The following is a 22,444-nucleotide window of genomic DNA, read 5'->3' on the forward strand; positions in this document are numbered from 1 at the left end:
CTACCAATCCTGTGCCTCTTTTGCTTGAGACCACCATCTTTAGTGTCTCTCCCTTGTTCTATTTCCCTGTATTGTTTTGCTGAGCTGATTAGTGCAAAGCAGCTATAGAGTTGACTTTTGTTTGCATGCCCTGCATGTGAAAGCGCAGGCTTGTGCGGGCTGCTGGACTGCCAAACCATGTGATATTTTACTAGACGCTGAATAAGAGCAGCTTATAAGGTTGTGCATGTAGCATGTAAGGGTCCCTGAAAGTTATTTTCCACAGACTTTTATCATTGTAACATCATTTCTTTTGAAATCATTGCCAAGTAACCTTGTTTCATTTGATAAAAAAAGGGAAAAAACTGCACATTTAAGTTCATCCAGAATTCATTGGATCAGATCCTAATATGCCTTGGCCAACCAGTCTGTTATTCTAACATCTGTTTGCTCATGGTGGCCTGCAAAAAATATGTTTAAATAAATGTCCATTAGTTTCTCTGAAAAAGTAAATGCTAATACGGCCATTTTTCTTAAGAAATCAGACACTGGATTGAAGCAAAAGGAGCAGCAGATTATCTTATTCTGAAAGAAATATGAAGTTGCACCATAAGCTAGAAGTTCAGAGGAACTTGTAAAGAGGTTTGGATTTAGAAATGAGGAAAACCAAAATAAAACTTGATGGAGGACTGTCCATTAAGAAAAAATCTAGATGTACTTATATTAGACCTAAATATAGAAACTAGAAAATTTTATTGTTATTTGGCTTCTAAGATTTTAATTGGACTCTGAAATTTTATTTTTATGCGATCGAGCTCTTATTAAAGTTTGGATTGTCTGTAGAAACTCATTGTTATATTATTGAGACAATAACTTGCTTTGTTGAGAATACGGAATATTGAGTTGTGTCCTCCTCCTCCTCCTTCTCTTCTTTCCCCTCCTCTTCTTCTTCTTCTTTTCTCTATCTCTTTCTTCTTCTATCTTGCATCAAAACTTTTAAAAAGTATTGCTTTGTTATTTTAGGATTAAAGTAAGCACGTTGGCTTCTAGTGTTTAAACAACTTCATTAGACTACACTGAAAATGATTATTTTATCTTATGCAGCATACACTGCAACATCTTATGCAAGTACATCAGCCTTGTTTCTTACAGCCTCCCAATCATATCTTTATGGTATATCCCAAGTCATTACATACATTGCTCAGTTTCATCTGCAGCCCTCTATCCGTGCAGGTACTGTCTCACATTACTTCTGCTGCTCCCCGTTCTTTGCTCCCTTCTCACCCACATGCATGACACATTTATTTAATAAAGAAGCTTAAAACACAAGATTTAAGAATAACGGAGTCATTAATATGCAACAATTCAATTGGCTAATACGCAAATATATCAACAAATACATAAAAATACCAAATAGTAGTATGTGCATACTTTTTTGCTATTATCAAGTATTATCATTACAAGGGAAAGAATGACTTATCATATTATTTCGAATAAACCCAGGTAATTAAACCGGCAATAGCAACCATTAGTTCTATTGCCAACGTTGATATTGTGGGTTCTGATCCTGCCGTCAACCTTTCCATGGCATTCGGAAAAGTCCTGCCGTTAGTGCTATTAGAATTTTACGACCTATTCCTTGAGAAATTATTAGGTAGAGTGAACCTAAGATGAAATCACTTTATTTTTCCTCTTTTTTTTTAATATGCACAATGGTAACACAATCTAAAGGTTCATGGTGAACCTGATCCATCTAATAATTTTTCCTATTCCTCCCATCAGTATGTCTTTTTTTCTTTTTCCTTTTTTTTTTTTTTTTGCTTCTCATGAAATAGAAACCGACAATACATCGTATCAAATTACCCTCATACCCCGTGTCCTTTTAAACTGGTCTTCGATTCCCCTTTTATCATTCTAATCACCATCCAATTGGTTTAAACTTTAAAACAACGGCCATTATAACGGTGCTAAGAAAGGAAAAGAAAAGACTTTCTAGGAATTAAAAAAATCTAATCAAATCCAAAAAAATTATTTCTACATTCTGTTAAAAAAACCCATGTAACAGCTAGAAAACTTGATTTTTTTCTAAGTTTTTCAATTTTTAAAGATCTTTTCCAAGAAACCAAACGTATCCTAAGTCTTCTTGTTATATTATTATATATTTACAGAGAAAAATAACAGCTGTTATAAAAGTATTATTTTGTGTTAGAGTAGCCTATTCTAAACAGAAATAATATTTTGAACTTTTGTCCTCCTCCTAATTCTTTTTTTATTCTTATGAACCTTTCCTTCAAAAAGGATGGTATACTCTGAAAATTATTTTTTCCCAAATGCAAAGTGTTTTGGTAGAAAATGTTGTGATGAAATAGCACTTCTATTAAAATTTGAAACCCTCCATCCCATTCTTTTCTCATGACAGTCCAAAAAAATAGCAGATATTTATAATGGTTTTATTAATTTCCATCTTAGAGGTTAAAGGCAATTATCATTTATCGGTCCAATCTAACTATCAACACTATCTTAGATAGTGGATAGTTTAGAATATATAAAATAAGATATAATATGGTGTCTTAGCCTTAAATGTTAACATTATTCTTTCATTGGTTATGTAAACTTTCAAACATTGGTGTCCCTAAATGGACATTATCACTGCATTGTTAAAAGGTTTTATGACTCACAATCTAGTGTTGAATGCCAAAAAAACGTCATGGTTACATGGAGATGGACCAAAATATCATCTTAGCTAGGCCGCAATGAAAGATTGGAAGGAGAAAAAAAGAAAAAATTGAAACTTTTTGAAGTCTCGGCCTCTATTGCATGAAGCAATATATTGAAATCCTAGCTAATAAAAAAAATACTATATTGATTTTTTATCAAAACAAAAAAATCAACTACCATATAATGCATCCATTTAATTGTTTATTTAAAAATGCTTTGAGCTGTCTGTCATGTGCATTCAAAATCATTATTGATTTGGTAACTCCATAATCAACCAACCCTATATATTCAACAACAAAATCTGTGAATTGCAAAAATCCCCTCTTGCTACGTGGCGAGCAGACTATTTATTACATATAACGAAAGTCTTGTAGCATTACTTTTATTTATTTAACGATGGTTTTGGTTAATTTGATGTATAAACATCTAATTGAAGATTAATTTTTTATGTAGGGGTCGAGCAATCTATACAAGTTATATTTTTCTTATATCACCCAACTTCAAATCTAAAATTCTTACTTTATTAAAAAAGAAAGAAGAAGAAAATCTAACCCCTATTGGTGAGGAAAAAGACAACAAATACAATACATGGGTGAATTGGGGATTAAGATGGAGAGCTTTTGAAAAATTACAAGGAGCAAATTTAGTACAACAACAGATGACCAAATGGCATATTCGTCTACAATATTATTATCATTAAAAATATATATCATTAGCAAAAAAAATGAGAGCAAATACCTTAACAAATGCTAACATGCGTCTTCTATGAGCGTTTACTTTAAGGATAGAAGATTAACTCAATACTATAGAAGATTAATTTAAAATCTTAATTATTTTCTCATACAAAAGTACGAGGATAATAGTTTGCATAACAAAGGTTGTATTTCGCAAATACTCCTAATCCTCCAAATCATACAAGATTAAATCCAAACCATTTGATATAACCGTTAAAAACATTACCAGCTTGGTAAACAATATTTCAACTATGGCATTGGTTGAGATATCAAGATATATAAATTTATGCCAATCCAAATGACATGGGCCAAAATACCAAAGCGTTGTAATATAAACTGATATATTGGCCTAATTCTTAATTGAAATGAAAACTTTAGTAAAGACCGGTCACCCATCAAATTCGAAACATTAGGTTTGTAGTAATTAGACATTGTTTGACTATAAGAATATAACAGTAATCACAACATTGCTAGTAACAAGAACTAAAATTCCATATTGTTTGATTATGAGCAGTTTTTTTTTTTGTTAGGGGATCAAGCAGAGGTCAGCTTTTTAATTCCAAATTTGATTTATTTACTCTATTTATAATTATGATCCAAATCAGATCATGTCCAATGATTATTAGTGACATATGATGAGGGTATTTTCGTCATCTTACTTTGCGTGCTAAGACACAGCGGCGTGGCTCCCCTGCGTGCGGTCTTCGGCTCCCGAGTCATTCCGGCAGTTCGGACGCCCAAAGCGGAAACAAAACCCCTCGCCTCCAAATCGAATCCATCGCAAATCTCTCTTCTTTCTCTATCTCTCTCCGGCCCCTTCCCTTTTCAGATTCTTACTTCTATTATATGCCCCCTTTCCCTCTTTAGATTCTTATTTCTATTAAATTTAAGGGGAGAAAAGCGGGGCCTTGGGACTGATTTCTCCGCCGGAGTCTCTCAGAGAATTTAACCCAAGGTCATCTCTCCAGTTTCTCGTCTGGTATTTCTCTCATCTCCTCTAATGTTTCCCCTTCTTCCCTTTTTCTCTGGTTTGATTAATTTTTTCTGATCTTTCCGTTTCTTTGTTGTTGTCGGTATTGTTCTTGATTGCATCTAATCGAACAATTTCGCTGATCATTTTTTTTTTTTTGGCTGTCATGTGTTTGCCCCCCTCTGAGAAGAGGTGTTATAGTGAGTTGTTTGTTTGTTTATGTATATATTATGTAAAAATTTTAAAAAAAGATCATACGGAAACGAGGATGAGTTGTCTGGTTGTTGATAGTGGAGGAATCTTCTCCAAAGAATCGGTTTCTTGCTGACAATGTAGGTGGCGATATTGCAAACCGGGCTTCTATTTAATTTTTTCCAATTTAGGGCATCTTTCTTTCTTCCATCCTTCATTGATTGCTACTGTTATTCTTTCCAGTTGAGACTTGAGTCTTGGTTATCCAAAATCTTGTATTTTGATTGTCCCTAGCCCCTCTTTCTACCTTGAAGTCTGTCTTGCTTCTTTTTTGTTTGCGAGTACATTCACGCATCTTTCTTCAGGTGGCTATAGTTTTCTTCACCTTTTTCAACCAATCGGTTCCTCTCCCTTTCTCTCCTTTGCTGCTCAAAATTCCTCTCTTTGTTCAGCGCTGGCCCCCTCTCCGACTGTTCCATTGTTGCTAGAGCTGACTAGCTAGCGCGCAGCACGTGGGAGGTGTGGCTGTAGGAAAGAGAGGCTAGCCGAGGCGAAAAGGCATAAAGTAGTAGGTGTTGATGAACAGTCGAGTGATGGTTAGATCCTTAGGTGCTAGTGGTTTTCTCAAATTGGAACTTTCAAGAAAACAATTTTGCTGTGGTTTCATATAACTGGATGGTTTATCCACATAGGGATTTTGAGTGGTATGACTAACATGACTTGATGAATAGTTTTGGAGTGTCTGGATATTAAGGATCAGAGGCTCTAAAAATTAGTATGCCTCCGTACACTTTCGTGAAAGTTATTTTAACTAACCGCCAATCATAATAGGTCAAACAGCTTGATCCAAAGTCATTCAAAGTCCTAGACCGCTTCATTTCATTGTTAAAAAAATAAATAATAATAATAAATATTAGCAAAAAATCAGTTACCAACTAGAAAATAGAAACTTTTACAATTGCGAGACTTATTATCATTAATTGATCTGAGTAATGCTACTTTACATATTTTGTGTTTATTTCCATTTACTATCATACTTTGGGAAGATTACTTGTTGAAAGCAAACTTAAACTAAGGCATTTGTAACTTAAACCAAGGTTTTTGTTTTAAATCCCAAGGGATGGGGATTACTTGTTTAAAAAAGTGATCCCTCCCTCTTTCTCCACTTATTCTTTCCTTCCTCCCTTTCCTTCTTTTACTTTTGTCTTTCCTTTCATCCTCATTTCCTTCCTTTCTTTTTTTTTCTTCCTTTGTTTCTTTCTTTCCTTTTTCTTCTTTTTCTTCTTTCTTTCCTTCCTTCTTTCCTTCCTTTTATTTGTTCTTTTTCTCTTCCATTCTTTTCTTCCTTTTTTTCTTGATCTTTCCTCCCTTTTCTTCTTCTTGCTTCATTTCTTTCTTTGCTATTTCTTCTTCTTTCCTGCATGGACCGGTTCCGGAGTCCCACCCTTCTCTCCCAGGAAAAGGATAGGATAGCCGGATTGCCCCCTATAATGCTGGGATTTAGAACCATGACCCGAATTGCAAATGATAGAATAAATTAATGATAGAGACAACATATCTTGGAAAAATTACCAGGAAGTTCTCTGATTTGGTGGGTGTAAGTTATCATCTTAGTCCTATTCGTTACTAACACATGAACATATCAGGAGGTGAGTAGCATCATAGTGTCCCAATCATTTTTTTAATGTTTAAATTTTCCTCCACCAGTGTTGAGTGCTCACTGCTCAGAGCCTCTTTTGTCTTTTCTTAAAACTGAGTGCATATTTGCTGTTTTTGCCTTTGAAATGTATAAATGCTATTATTGCTATAACTATCAAGCAAGATTTGTTGTACCGGTCTGTACCAGTGTGAACCAACCGTACTGTACCAATACTAAATTGGTATGTGGTATGAGGGGCATATTGATACTCGATATGCTGAGCTGGCCTTCGTATCGGACGTATCGACACTATAATAGGATGGAACCAGTACGGGATCTGGTACTAAGACGGCAAATCTTGCTATCAAGTATAATAGGACAAGTATTGGAATATTCCTTTATTAATTCTGCCTTTAACCTATTATATAAAATGCCATGCCAGACTGAACTACTCTTGAACTGTTTAGCAAAACCAGAAAATCTGGTCCAACAACATAGTTGGGTATTATCGACTGAGAACATTTTTAAACGCACCACAACCGATAGTTTTCCATCTATGTGTATGTATAATAATTCCGGCTGAGAGGTTTATTTGTAAGTTAGAAATGATTTCTTTCTGCCTAACCATTTTATTGCCTATTTTGCTTCTTTAACACTAAAAAAATGGTTCTGGTTTAGAAATGTTTATATGTTTTGAAAATTGGTAAAGTCAATTCAGGATTTTATGTCCTTTGTTGCCCTTGGAAACGGCTGGTTAGGGACCCAAAGCCCCCCTTCCAGCCTTTGTTGAAATGGCAATTTATGGTCGTAATTTAATGACTTAATCATGCTATGAGAAAAAATGAAGTTGAGAAGTGTTTTGTCTGAGCATGGATAATTCTGATCATTAGTTCCTTCTGCTTATCTTCTTGAGAGTTGTATAGCGTGATTTCTCCTTGTCACGCTTCTTTATTGACACTTCATAGGATGCCTTTTTTGTTATTATGATCTTTGCTTTCTTATTCCACATTCTTAGAGGACTGGCATTGCTGCTGCATATAATTTGGTGGTAGCTTTTGGAAGAAAGAACTGAAAGAAATTTGCAAAATGAATTTCAAACATAAGTTGTCTTGAGGCTTATTTTGTCCTTTGTTTGGATGTTACCTAGAGAGATTTGTTTTTCAGATGGTGAAATAATGGTGGAGCTATTTTAGTGAAGAATTTATGGTTGTTTTTTTTGCCATCATCTTTTCTTATCAATCCTTTGGGAAGGGAGCTTTACTTTAATATTTTACATTCTTCTTTTTGCTATTCTTCATAGAAGAAATTCAAATTTCCACACTACACTTGTAGCGAAGGAATGGAAGCTAGCAATCTTTTTGGATTTCAAGGTGGGATTATCACATTTTTAGACAATGATACTTACCTGGCAGTCAATGGAGGAACATGATATATTCTATTTTACTAAAGATAGAAACATGGAACCCATGCTTGTAAAACATGACAAGTGGTTTCTGTTCCATAATTAGTACCATGGGAATAATGTGTTTTCTTAAACTTGTTGAAGATAAAAGAGTCAACTCATAAACTTTTTTTTTTTAAAGAAAGTCAGGTCATAAACTTATAACAGCAAATCAACACATTAGTATCGAGAAACAAAAAGAAAATCACAGATTACTTTAAGTAAAAGAATGGAAGAAAATAAATTTTCATTTTCAAAATATGCATGGTAATTGGTATATGACCTTAAAGATTCAAATTGTAGGCTTAAATGAAATTTTGGTTACATAAAATAGAATATAACGAATTGTAGGAAAACATTCTTTTTTGCAAAACCCTTTTTAAAATTGGTTCATTAGACTAGGGACATGAGTTTGATGAAAACTTGTGACATCCTTTTTATTTATATGGTTGGCAATTTCAGCCTAAGTTTACTCTCTTGATGCAACCCATCTAGCCCGATTTCTTGGTGCTATGGGTTGGCTATGGGAAACCAAGATTGACTTGCTAGTGAGTCAAGTTGAGTTTAGGTTGATGAGTCATGACTTGGTAGCTGATTGGTCATGATACCAAAATTCTCCTTAAAAATAAATGCACTCCCTAGGTTTGAAAATAAAAATTCTATAGAGGAGTATTTATAACACATCATATAAAGAGCACTTTGTAAATTGCCATATTAGTATATTTGTCAATCTCAAAGCACCTTTTGAAAGGGCCAGAAGACACAAAGCTTCTGTTATTTTCAGAAGCTTATCATCTTTGTTAGAGCAAGATGTGGCCCGACCCCCTCATCTCCTGCTCAAAGCCGGCTTCCACCACCTCCAGCCCCTGAGCCTACTGCTGGTGTCACCATCTTGTTCCCCTTCCTTTCTCTCAACACCATCTCTCCTGTCGATGTCAAAGCGCCAGCTTCCATGGATGTCCATTGTAACAAAGGCAGCATTGATGGAGTTCTAAGCAATGATGTTGACGTTGTAGGCTGTTGCTTACAACATGTGTGAAGTTTTTATTCATAGGTTTGGTTGTTGCTTCAAGAAGAATATAGGTGCAAACTAGAATTATCATGTCTTAATCAACTCTCTCAAACAAACTTGTTACATGAGTTAGGAACCATCCCATCTTTAAATAATGAAAAATCCTTGAACAAATCCTCATCCTCCTATCCATTGCCTACTACCAACGTCCTCGCTGATATTCCCATATTTTATTTTCTTATCATCCTCTTTCCACTCCGCCATTTTTTCTCCTCTCCTCTCCTCTTCTTATCTCCCTCCTTTTGCCCTCTTCCATGTCTTTTCATTTATCACCATTCATCCTCCACCTCTCCCTCTTCTAATCTAAAGTGGCTTGAAAACCACTTCAACCATCTTGCGTTCTGATCATCTTGTCCCCCATTTTCGTGCAGATTTTCTCCTATTACCTATGGGCTGCTAAAATAGGTAGTGTTTGGATACCTGTTGTTAAGAAGTGCATGTAGTTGGGATTATTACATGTGGTTTTAGTTGATGCATTTGCAACTACATTTCTCGTGTTTGGTTCAGTGGGTTTGTAGTTGCGAATAAAATCTCAGATTTGTTTGCATGTAAATGAGAACTGTAACGGTATTTGGTTGTACTATTAAAGCAGTATTAATTGTCTTCACCAAGCAGTGTCCTTGTTGAGATTTAAAACCCTTGTAAAGATGCCTCTAAAGCCTTTTCCGGTTGCGGTAGTTTGTCTTAAGGTCAATATAGCCGTAAGACAAAATACTGCAAAAGGGCCCTCAAATGCAGTTTGACTTGCAGATTTTGGTCAACTTACAGCTATTCAAACACTAGAAAAGGGCCACCTCCTGCAACTAGGGGTTCCTTACACCCAGCTGCTGGTACCAATGCACCCTTAGTGAGGAAGATGATAGCAATCGGAAGGGCCAAACCCCTAAAGGGCTAGACTTGATTTAGGAAACAGAACTGAGTTTTCTGGTGGATAGGGATTAACTTCGCATATTTCTTATTGAGGATCAACAAGAGAGAATACCAAAATGCTCCAGGGCCTATCCAAAATGTTGTATGAATTCTCAAGCCTAAAGAAGAAATGATGATTACAAGAGAGGAAAAGAAAGAAACAAAAGATAAAATTTGCATTCCTTATTATATAAAAACCATCAAAGCAGAACACAACCTTGATGGCTTAAAAGATTCATAATTCAAAATAAACTTAATGGAGGAACCATAGACAATAATCCTTCTTATGATAGAATCCAGAATCCATTATCAGAAAAATCTAATGTCAGTATGAAAACTACTAGAATACATAAAATTCATAAGCTGCAGCCAAAACAATTATATAAAAGGCCTCTAAAGACCTAAAAAATTAATATACCTGGATCTGAACCTATCTACATCATGCAATGTTGCGAAGGCAATTTTCTGATTCTACTTATTCTCTACCGTGCAAGTGAACTGTTGGATAGCATATTGTTGCAGACTTGCAGTACAGTGGATGAAAATTGTTCCTATTCAAATACATGTACGATATATATTTCCTGGAGTTTGTTCCAATGTGCTAGCAACATATTGCCTCTCTTTTTGATGTTTGGTTTTTGCGCATCATGGTCATGTGGCTTGTTGGTTTTTTGGAGAAAAAAAACTGCATGACATGAAATGAAAGTATTATGGAAATGTGGACCCCGTGCAAGGGTACAGATAGTCATTTCCTCATCAAAACTTATCAACCATTACTCCCTGCTTCTCCATCTGCTGATGGTTGCAAGTCTCAATCATTCAGCTAGTATGTTATTTAGGTGATATCTTTCTATTATTAGTGCAACATGGTGTAGATTTTCGTTGCGCCAAAACTTGCTAGAAATGCATGAGCTACTTTCTTGTGCTATAGAATAGCGAAACGTGAACTCTATTTTAAGCAAGGTCTAAAGTCTCAAGATCAGTACCATTACTACTCGTATGCTGGTACAGTACTGTACCTATACATACCAGACCTTACTGACACATAGTATGGTAGTTGATGCTGGAATAACAAAGGTGACATTAACTACCATGTATGGATGTGGTATCGAGGGTGTACAGAGTACTTAAACATCTAATATGGCACGGTAAGGCTGGTACAAACTGATGGTACTTAAAATCCTTGATTTTAAGCAGTAAAATAGTTGTGCCACTAGATTGGTAGGTTAGTTCTTTAACAGGATAATTGCCTTGCGGGGTTTTCACTGAAATCAAGAAGCTACTGATCCCTGTGATTGAATTTCCTTGCCAATATCAACCAAACGACTGCTTACAAATGACTCGGATTTTGGTATCTTGAATTAATTGCATTGTTGAGCATCATATCGCGCAATATAGGATAATGTTGGATGGCATGGCAATCTGCCTAGGGGTATGTAAAGCTTTTTGCTTGTCTATATAAGATTATGATCACTTAAAAGATCGGTCATCAACTAGTGGCTCCCTGGCCTTTGAAAATAAAATGCAATATAGTTGGACGTGAAGGCTTGTACTTGAATCTGCTTGAACACCAATTCTAATGCCTGTGAAATCTGCTCAAACGTTATCCTTGCACAATAGTAGAGGATGAGTTGAATGTTGTTCTACTGACTGCCATAACAAGCAGGGTGAGCAATGTACAGCTATTCTTTAGTAGTGCAGGCGCTAGAAAATAAGAAACCAATTCCTTTGCACCTGAACCACCAATAAAGTTTTCTAAATATAGATTATGAATGCCAAGTTCCTGCACTGCTTTTGCACTTTTTGCATTTGATTGTTTCTTGTGCCATATCATTGGACTGGATAAAAATAAGAGGCTACTTTCTTTTCTTCAGGCTTACTGCAATCCTGGTAGCTTGCTGATTGATAGCCTACTTGTCTTGATATCATGGATCGCACAAATCGAGAAGATCAAGTAAGCAAGTTGATACCAAGGGCCGTGCTTGCAGGTATTACTTAGGCTTATCCATTCTCTGAGAAGAACTTGGTTGATGCAGGATGGAGTTCGTGTCATGGGATTTGAAATTCCAGGTTCGCCTGATTCGAGCTACAACAATCCCATTCCATCAAATGATGATGAAGCTCGGGATCCGCCAATCCTCCCCCCTCACCTGCAGAATACCTTGCTGAGTTTCCCAGCCAGCCAGGATGATTCAATCAGTCTCCCGTTGCCTCAGCATGTGATTCTTAACCACCTCTATATTGAGAACAGAGAGGGTCCAAGATCAGTTGTCGCATTAGGTACCACCCAACGCTTCCGTTCAAAGTATGTGACGGTTGTGCTGTACACACCTGTCCGGAGAAGATGACTGCATACTTACCTATGTTCTGTGCTGGAACGAATATGATCCATGAATGCACTCTTTTGGTTCTGTTGGTCCCAATAGGAAGTCTTATTACCTGATGTCATTCATGCTTATTTGGTCTTAGTTGATTGTGGTGGTGGTTTTCTTGCGGTTGATGGTGCACATGGTAGTATTATTTAGTCATTTATGGGGTCTTCTATATATTTCAAGGCTAGACATATTTGTCTATCATAGTCAATGTTACATGAGTTGGGCAAGACGAATATTACAGCACCTTGTTGAAAGATGGATTTGGTCGAATCCAAAATACAGGTTGCCTGCATATTTCCAAGTCCAAAGGAATTCTAGATTACCGTTAGTATTGTATTAGGATTGCTTCTCAATGGCATAGGAATAACAGATTTTATTGCCTTCTGGCCTCCCGCATGATGGAACAGGATTTCCAGTTCTATTTCTTTCTTATGGAGTTCTGAGTACATTTTCATTAAAGGGTATGTTCCACTTGGTTGGAGATGGTTGTGTGGCTCATAATCAGACAATTTTTGGCGGTTATAAATCTCGATACTATAACCATTTGAAAAATAACTTAGTAACACTTAATTAGTCATAATCAGACTCTGATGCTGCTATTGTTCGCAACGTTATGAGGGCATGCCTTGCATACCATTTTATTCAATCATGGAGGCGAGAATGAGGCCCGCAGAGGTTGGTAGGGGCCACCAAATACTGTTTGGACCGAGCTTTCCTTGTTTGCGATGGTTCATGATGCCCTTTCAGGGTCATGACTCATGAATGAATAGCGATTGCAAGCTTGGAATCATGATCAAAAGAAAGTTCAGCAGCGAGAAACGAGCTGAGTCTTCAAGCGAGTCTTGACATGGGAGGTGGTTTAGTTTTGTGTTGATTACAACTTGAGCCATGTAGAGCAGATGCACCATGGAATTTCACCAATGTAAATAAATCCATGAGAGGGATATAAAAAGGTGTGCATGCTAGTTAAATCAAAATAGGCTGACCTTAACTTTCTGGAATAAACTTGTCCTCCTCCCTCCAACGAGTTCATGAAATGATGCCGTAAAAGCTCTCATCCCGTCCCCAACACACAAATTTTGGGTTGTCACTTCGTGGTTACACCTCTATTACATTATGCCCTATAAGTGAACTTTAAAAGTTGATTCAGCATTCGATTAACCTGTCAGGCAAGCAGACAGCATGAAAAACCTCTCCGGAAAATACATGGTGGCAAATCCAACCCAGAAGATATTGGAGGAATTTAAAGGGGCAGATAAGCAGCACCCAACAGCCTTCGGTCTCGCATTATGCTGATCTTAGTTCAGACCAAGCAGATCATGCTAAAAGACCGCTTGTGTGTTTCCATTTGCTGTCTACGAGAGTATGGCTGAACAAAATAGCGGATATCTCATCTCGCTGTTTCAGAATTTACGGATTCGCCTCGGCAACAGCACCTGCCACTAACTTATGGGCTACAAGTTTGCCATATAACTTCTAATCTCAGACGGTTGACATCTGTGTGCATTTTACTGCGGGCATTTTAAAGCAGAGAAGTATCAATCAAGTCATAGAACTACAGAAGAATATATAGTGTCATAGATTTGACTTCATACATGCCAAACAACAAAAACAGCTTTGAGAGATCTGAAATTTTGGAGGCCCCAAAGGTTCGGCATCTTAGACCGTAGTATTTCTGAAAACTCTTAGTTCTAAATTGGGCCACGTAAGTCCCGCATACATTACCCTAAAAGCCATCCTAAAATATATTTCTAACAAGTAGCTTCACCATTTATCCAGATGGTAACAACATACATACTAGCACAGTACATGAAGACGTATTCCTGATTTAACCGTATAGGTCATCATCATCGGCTCCAGCACCTGACGAAGCAAACGGATCGGATCCAGTAGTCCCAGCTCCAGTGCCTGACTGAGTTGAGAAGCGGAATTCACTTCCAAAGCCCCTTGATTGCTGCAAAGTTTGTGCAAAAGCCTGGTATTTCCGGATATCGGCATCACTGACACTCCTCCGGGCAAACTTCATTGACTCTTCAAAGTGAGCAGCTTTGATCTCTGCAACTTCATCAGCATCATCTTCCTCCATAGCCTCTGGATTTTCGCTCCTCCTCCTCTCCCTCTCGATATCCTACAACATTCAAAAAATAAATATGTGAACTCATCGTTGATAGCTTCCAAGTTTTGCACATCAGACAACGGTTCAAACACGATCGACAAACTACACACACACATGACGCCCTTGCATATATGACAAACAAGTCAGTAAACCAAGTTATTAGCCTGAAAATTGAGGAGGTCAGGTAGCGTTATCTTCCTTATGAGAGAAAATTGAATAGTTGGAACAAAAAACTAGGATCAAAACAGGACAATGAGATTGGCAGTGTGTAAACTAATTGCAGGATTATTCATGGGACTTGGCCTAGGAGGATACCAATACCATGTAGGTAGATAATTAACGGGACAAGGCATGCTTTCTAAGTCAATGTAACGTGCCCCATCATCAGATCACTTAGTATCAGGTGCATCATGCACAATAACCTAAAAGGAAAAAAGAGAACACAAAAATGCAACTTTAATCAAGCTCAGTAATGTGAAGCAGTCCTCACAAAGCATATGAAAGGTGTTCTAATTACAACCAAGACTGAGACATACCTTCTCAATGTTTTCTCTGACTGCATACTTGCAAGCACGTTGGCAAATCTCTGTAATATCTGCTCCACTAAAGCCTTGTGTGTACTTAGCAAGAGCCCAAAGGTCCACATCTTTTGCAACAGGGGACTTCCTTAGGCAAGCTTTAAATATCTGGTAACGAGAGGCCTCATCCGGCAGGGGAATATAAATTAACTGGTCAAGACGGCCTGGCCTGAGCAATGCTGGATCTATGATGTCAGGCCTGTTGGTTGCCCCTATAATAAAAACAGTTTTCTTGGCTGACATGCCGTCCATCTCTGTCAAGAGCTGATTGAGTACCCTATCAGCAGCACCTCCTGCATCTCCAACACTGCTCCCTCTCTGCAATACCCAAAAAAAAAAAATTATAATTAAAAAGTCAAAAGAGAACAAAAAAGGTGAGACCCCAGTTAATTGATATATATGCATGCCAAAATGAACCTGAGTAGCAATGGAGTCGAGCTCATCAAAGAAGAGGACACATGGAGCAGATTGGCGAGCCTTGTCAAAGATTTCTCGAACATTTGCTTCACTCTCACCAAACCACATAGTCAAAAGTTCAGGACCCTTGACACTGATAAAGTTTGCCTGGCATTCATTAGCAATTGCCTTTGCTAACAAAGTTTTCCCACAACCAGGAGGCCCATAGAACAGGACTCCCTTCGAAGGTGACATTCCAAATTTTTCGAACTTCTCAGGATGCTCAACTGGGTATTGGACAGTCTGTTTAAAAAGGAAAAAAAAGGAAAAATGAAAAAAATGAAACAACATCAATGAGGAACTATAGCAGAATCGCTAGAACCACAAGACGACCATTTTTTCAACATACCTCTTGGAGTTCCCTCTTGACATTCTCAAGACCACCAATATCATCCCAGCTGACATTGGGCACTTCAACAACCTGCTCATAAAAAAAATTAGCTTAATTAGGCAACAGATTGTATTTCAAACATACAGGTAGTACTGACTTATTACAGATACCGCACAAAAAAAAAAAAGGCAAGTCACTTACTGTTTCACGGAGTGCAGAGGGATTACTGGTTCCAAGAGCAGTTTTGAAATGTTCATTTGTAACAGCCATAGAGTTCAGTATCTCAGCATCTATGGTTTCATCTTCTAAGTCAATGATGTCCATTTTCTCCCGTATGCACTGAAGAGCAGCTTCTGTGCAGAGAGCTGCTAGATCAGCCCCAACATACCCATGTGTGTCCTTGGCAATTCTTTCCAAATCAACCTGCATATACAAAATAACATCAAACTCTGCTATAGAAAATAAAGCATGGGGCTCTGAAACATCAAGGAATAATTAATGGTATTACATCTTCAGCAAGCTTCATGTTCTTTGTATGAATGCGAAGAACTTCCAGACGTCCAACTTCATCTGGCACACCAATGTCAATTTCCCTATCAAACCTCCCAAATCTTCTGAGAGCTGGGTCGACACTGTTGGGCCGATTTGTAGCACCTATGACGATTACATGGGAACGAGTTTTCAAGCCATCCATCAATGTCAGGAGTTGAGAAACAATACGTCTCTCAACTTCTCCATGAGTTTTCTCCCTCTTAGGAGCAATGGAGTCAAGTTCATCAATGAAAATAATTGATGGTGCATTTTTTTCAGCTTCTTCAAAAGCCTTCCTGAGATTGCTTTCACTTTCTCCAGCTAGTTTTGACATAATTTCAGGACCATTGATACAGAAGAAAAATGCACCAGTCTCGTTTGCAACTGCTCTGGCTATGAGTGTCTTCCCAGAACCAGGGGGTCCATACAACAAGATACCCTTTGGTGGTTTTACACCAATAGACTTGAACAGTTGAGGGTGTCGTAGTGGAAGCTCAACTAACTCTCGAATCTGAGCCATCTGCTTTCGCACACCACCCACATCATCATATCCTACCTCATTAAGTCTTTCTTCATCCTCTCTTTTCACAGGTTCCCCCTCACAAAAGATCTCTGTGTCCGGAGCAACAACACAGTATTCTGCTGGGTCAGTTTCTATAACCTTAAATTCAACGCTTCGCATTCCACCTCTGACAAGGAAAAGATCCCCTTTCCTTACAGGACGATATGCCTCCAGGAAATATGCTGCAAAATATATGGAAACAAAAGGTCACAATAAAACATCTAGCAAGTACAAAAGGCCCATGAATGCTACCAAAATAACTTCATTAAGAAGGAATATTAACTAGTGAATGCTCACTGCATCCAGCAGGACTGGGAACCCCCAAACAAACATCACATATTTTTATAGTGCTATGCATTACTTTCAGAAAAAAGGAAGATACAGAAGACTGGTTAAAGCCAAAAAAGAAAAGATATGGCAGCAACCAATGCTATGTCCAGATATTAAAAAAAAATGCTAAATGATGCTCATTTATATAAACAAATGCCTTGCAAATCAAAGCCAAACCACGTGCTTCACATTCCAGACAAGAAACTGTTTGGATTCTTAAGAAGTTTCCTTTTCTGATGTGCGTAAAGGAGGAAAACAAAGAAAAGAACTAATCTCGCAAAAGGTTCTATATTCTAGCTAAAACTGCAATTCACCTTTGATCAGACCAGAAAATGAACTCACTCTACTGGTTTCTCACAAGAACTCCCATACCCCTTGATCCCTACAAGTGTACCAATAATGAAAGAAACAAATTCAAAATTAAGCTGGAGAAAGTCATTCGTCGGACAGGCAATGAGCATAATGATTTGTTCCATGAAATATTACATATCGCTGAACCAATATCTGGCTCCTAAAAGACAAGGTGAAAATTTTTAATTCCATTGGAAAGAGTATAGAACAAAGTTAAGTAAAAAGTCATTTAAGAGTATAGAACATAAGGGAAGCCCTAGTCTAAGCTCCTCCAAAAGACATGGCTTTCCATGCACATGCAATCTCAAAAGCATGATCAAGTTTTCCCTTTGCCAAGTATTGCAAACAGCAAATGCAAAACAAAGAATACATCCTGCCACTTCTAATTGTATCTCAATTAGAAGGTCAAAAATTACAAACGCCAATTTAATAGTCATGATGCACCAGGCAATCTCAATGACGAGTTACACTTGATGGTATAGGATCTCAAGATTTCTAATAATAGCATATCCCTGATGGTTATTTATTCAACATCTGAACTCATCTCCTTAATCCTACCTCCGCCAACATATCTCCAAATTCAAGGTAGAATAAATTCTTTCTCCCCTGAACCATTTAATAACAGTTTTCCCTCACTATTTCAACTTCTGGTGCCATTCCTAAACTTGCATTAGCAAAGTCATTAATAACTCAAGTTTCTTTCTGGTTGTTACCCAATATACCTAAACATCTTTATTGCCATCAGTTTAAGCTCGAAGGTTGTCATCACCACTCACTCAGCATTTTGATATAACCAAAAATCTCGACCTCTCGACCTGTATTAAGTTATTAAATTAATAATCATCTTCAAAACTAGTTTCATATGGATATCAAAACTGAATATAACCAGTATGGCTTACATTTGCAAATTATTTAGGTAGCAAGGCGATTTCTCTGCGTGAAAATAAAAATCTAGTTTATTCACAAATTCTTTTAGGTAGCAAGATGATTTTTCCTTTGTGAAAACAAACAATATATGTCTAGCCTAGAAGTTGGTTCCACTAAAATGAAGGCTATCATAAACCGCCAAAGAAGTATCAGAAAATTTACTGGACATGCTAGCTCTCCCACTGACAAATATTACTATAGGCCATTATTCCTCCCTCCCATGTAATCAATGAGCTAGGATAAAGCTTGAGAAATTTAATACAACATGAACTCATATCCTGAGCACCATAATTACAATCAGCAAGTTATAATGGTATGCAGGAAATCATATTTGATGTTCAATGGCTTTCATGTGCTGTGCAGTGGAAAGACTTCTTCTTTTAATAGTATTTCAGCAAGCTTTTTATGCAAGACATCACAATCAACAATAGGGTGCAACATTCCCCTAAAATCACCTTTAACTTAGCTCCCTGTATTGGTGATCGCTAGTGAGGTTGTCCTTTTGGTTGCGATGATTTATTTTGTTCAAAGCGAGGCGAGCGGTGCTATTGTCCCCTTCCTTCTCCTAGCGCTCATTGACATCGTATGCAGGTCATCAGGATCGGGAACATCATATATGAAATGACTTGATCCGTGAAAGCAACCCTTGGCTTACCCAATATTGGCCAGGGAATGGACCAATTCCTTCATTCAATGCATATTGATTGAGAATCTGTGCAGCAGAGCCCTTGATCAAATTAACAGGATCCACCAAATATTTCACAGTAGGAGAGGATGTTCACTCTGAAAGGCATGCATGATAGCATAAAGGGCAACATCATTTGATACAAGCAATAACAAGTAACCAGAGTACCATACAGACTCCACTCTGCAGGAGTAAAAGTCACTGCACCTTCAACATGCTAAAGAATTACTAGATAGATAGCAGTGTTACAAACATTTACAGATCATCATATCACATATATAAGTCAAGAGAAAATTGCAGATCATACATTGATGCAGCAGCATCCTGAATATTAAATAAAAACAACCTCGAGACAAAATCATCAAGCAAGTATTTACCAAAAAAGGAAAAAGAAAAAGAAAAGAGGAAAGAATATGAAATAGATGAATGTGAAAGGGAAAATTAAACTTACGCTTCAAATATGCATCGAACAAGTTTCCTGTAACACCTTCAATGGTATCATCTATGGGAAGTATATGGACACGCTTCCCATACTTCACATCCTGGCACTGATGGACAGAAACAACATCACCGAGCCTCACCCTGAGGTTTGATCTAACAACCTTATTCATCCTTATCTTAGACTCTTCACAAGTATCATCAGCAAGTGCGATACAGATAGTATCTCTCCTTTTCTTGCCCTAAATTATTCAGTTAACAAGCAAAACTTAGACAGTTGCACCACAAAAGCAAAAATCAGATGCAAACACATCGAAAAAAGGAATCACAGCATCTCATACCACAGATACTGCAACTTTTGAATATTGGAAAATTAATCGGCCATAAAGATACAAGAACAAAATCCTAATCCCGGGAGATTATTATTCGATTAACAAGTAAAATTTAGACAGTTGTACCACAAAAGCAAGGATCAGCAACAAATACATCAAAGAAAAGAATCCCAATGTCCCATTCCATCTGTAAGTTTTGACTATAGGAAAATTAATGGACAACAAAGATACAAGAACAAAACTCTAATTCCCAGAAGAAATAAAAAAAAAAACACGTGATCTTTCTAAAAAGGTTAAGGTATCTTATAACTCGAAACTCAAGATCCATAAGAAAACCCATCTTCCTTGAACTATCCCAAAAAATGGATTTGATATAACTTATTCATTAATGAAGAAGGCATTACATTTACAGATCAACAGATTCAACTACTGCAAAGGCATCAACAAGAAGGTTAATTTTCTTTTAAAAAAAAATCTCGAAAATCCTTCCAACAGATTCGAACTTCTACCCACAAAAATATTACTCCCGGTAATAATACGCTAAAGCTCAAGCCTTACGTAACTTCCATCACACCAATTCCCGTTACGAAACCCTATCTTTCCAATACCCCAAAAACCCTACCTTAAGGAATTTAAAAACAATAGTAACCACAAAGGATAGCACCGTTACCTTCAGCAGGATCGTATCGCCACGGAAAAGCTGCAGCTTTTCCATCGTCTCCGGGTGCAACGAGACCACCGAATTGTCGTCATTGACCGCCTCGTCCACGACCAATCGATTCGGCGCCTTTTTCCTCTCGAGAATCGCAGTACTAAAATCCCTCTTCGTGCCCTTGCTGCAATTGATTCCAATAAAATATCCATTAGAACTTATGAATCAAACCCCTAACCTCAGATCCATGCCGAAAGGGGAATAAAAATAAAGGAAAACAAAGATCTTACGAATCGGAAGAAGAGGCCTCGCCCAGATTCGCCATTTTTTTTTTCCAATTGGAAAGTACAGAAGGTTAATGTGATAAAAGGAAGCGATAAGCTCTCTCGGGTATTTATCGGAGCCGAAGGCCTGAAGGGAATTCTGACTCCCATCCGTAGTCGGGGGGATACGTTTCTTCCAGGGGTAGTTCTATATACACCCCCCCTATTGCTCAGGACACCCCCCAAAAACCAAAAAAAAAATACCCAAACTAACCTTTAGTGTAATTACCATATTGCCCTTGAAATTTTCTCATACAAACCCCTTCCTCCTCCTCCGTTTCGTTTTGAAAAGAAAAAAAAAAAAAACACCCCTCAAACCCCCCTTAAACCCCTCCTCCCCCGTTCCCCCTTCTCCCTCTCGTCGCCGGCATTCTCCCGATCTCTGACCACCTCGCCGGCTTCTCCCGGAACCACCTCGCCGGCTTCTCCCGAAATTTTTTTTTTTCACGGTTCGTGCTCCGTTCGGCACTGGATCGCCGAACAAAAGGCTTCTGTTCGGCTGAACACTGGATCGCCGAACAAAAGGCTTCTGTTCGGCTGAACAGTGCCGAACAGAAGCCTTCTGTTCGGCAACCCTCAAGTCTCACCCGAACAGATCTGTTCGGCTGCACAGTGCCGAACAGAAGGCTTCTGTCCGGCACTGTTCAGCCGAACAGAAGCCTTTTGTTCGGCGATCCAGTGCCGAACGGAGCACGAACCGTGAAAAAAAAAATTTCGGGAGAAGCCGGCGAGGTGGTTCCGGGAGAAGCCGGCGAGGTGGTCGGAGATCGGGAGAATGCCGGCGACAAGAGGGAGAAGGGGGAACGGGGGGGTTTTGGGCGTTGGCGAGGTGTTTTGGAGGGGAAGAGCGGGGTGGGGGGGGTTTGAGGGGTGTAGAGAGCAATTTAGGTGAGGGGGTGGGGAGGGTGGGGGTAATTTAGGAATTTTTAATTTTTTAGGGGGGTCCTTAGCAAATGGGGGGGGGGGGGGGGGGTGTAGAGAGTATTTAATTTTTTTTAATTTTTGGGGGGTGTCCTGAGCAATAGGGGGGGTGTATATAGAACCACCCTTCTTCCAGGGCCGGACTGGAATTGGACTCCTGCTTTCTCCCGAAGAAAGAATCTGGGCCGTTGGATGAGTGCTGCTACTATGGCGGACCCACTCAAAGCCTATCACTGATGTGGTTCGACGTTGGCAGATCAGAGCCGTTTGTTATGCGATAATGGCCGCAGGATGTTAGCATTACCTCCTTCCAAATTAACAAGTTGATAGACCACTGTGAACTTGTGTTATAACTTGTAAATTATGTTGCTATTCTTCTAATAATTTTCAATGAGTTGATGCAAAAAAGCTTGACCAAGCCATGACTCATTAGCTAGTGTGCATGAGCATGACAACTTGATGATCAACTATTCAATAATATTTTGAAATGTTCGCCACCTCCAAAAGCAACCCGCCGTGCTTCTTGTATCATATACATGGCATCGTAGATCCTCTCTGCCTGCTTGATCCATGTCTCTCACCATAAAAGGGTGCTAGATAATGAACTGGCGTTCGTTCTTAATGCTGATATATGGCCTATTATGTACGTGATATTGTCGATTTGTTTCTCTCGCAGTCCCCTTTTATGTATCTAGAAAGGAGAAAGGGTGCCAAATAAAACTTCTCCAATAAGGTATACTTCGACGGTAGTATGGATAATGAGAGAAGATGCAGTGGCGTGGGGTTTGTCATTCGAGATCACGATTCCAGATTAATTGCGGCGGAAGGCCGGCGAACTTTTAACTCGTTATTGGTGTGTGCCGAGCTCAGAGCAGCCTGAGA

General features: G+C 38.3%; 1 protein-coding gene and 1 long non-coding RNA gene across 2 annotated transcripts; one reads left to right on the forward strand and one right to left on the reverse strand.

The window, feature by feature from the left end:
• The first annotated feature begins 4,109 nt into the window (after nt 1-4,109).
• On the forward strand, nt 4,110-12,203 carry LOC103714877. Its single transcript, XR_605285.3, has 3 exons — nt 4,110-4,410; nt 11,529-11,608; nt 11,691-12,203. It is a non-coding gene; the product is annotated as an uncharacterized LOC103714877 (long non-coding RNA).
• A 1,362-nt stretch (nt 12,204-13,565) lies between these two features.
• On the reverse strand, nt 13,566-20,770 carry LOC103714878 (cell division cycle protein 48 homolog). Its single transcript, XM_008802317.4, has 9 exons — nt 20,609-20,770; nt 20,337-20,502; nt 19,348-19,576; nt 16,019-16,785; nt 15,712-15,933; nt 15,529-15,600; nt 15,141-15,422; nt 14,682-15,041; nt 13,566-14,157 (listed from the first exon to the last, which is right to left on the reverse strand). The coding sequence occupies exons 1-9, from the start codon at nt 20,641-20,643 to the stop codon at nt 13,858-13,860; spliced, it is 2,433 nt and encodes an 810-aa protein (XP_008800539.2). The 5' UTR covers nt 20,644-20,770; the 3' UTR covers nt 13,566-13,857.
• Nucleotides 20,771-22,444: the final 1,674 nt, after the last annotated feature.

This window comes from Phoenix dactylifera, chromosome 17 (assembly GCF_009389715.1).
Source record: "Phoenix dactylifera cultivar Barhee BC4 chromosome 17, palm_55x_up_171113_PBpolish2nd_filt_p, whole genome shotgun sequence".
NCBI classification, from domain to species: Eukaryota; Viridiplantae; Streptophyta; class Magnoliopsida; order Arecales; family Arecaceae; genus Phoenix; species Phoenix dactylifera.

Bases quoted from the DNA above. Each gene is read 5' to 3' on its own strand.
- LOC103714878 (XM_008802317.4), bottom strand. From the start codon at position 20,643: ATGGCGAATCTGGGCGAGGCCTCTTCTTCCGATTC. The intron at 20,503-20,608 runs GTAAGATCTTTG...AATCAATTGCAG, and splicing joins GAGGCCTCTTCTTCCGATTC to CAAGGGCACGAAGAGGGATT. The intron at 14,158-14,681 runs GTATGTCTCAGT...TGAATGTTGTAG, and splicing joins TCAGAGAAAACATTGAGAAG to GATATCGAGAGGGAGAGGAG.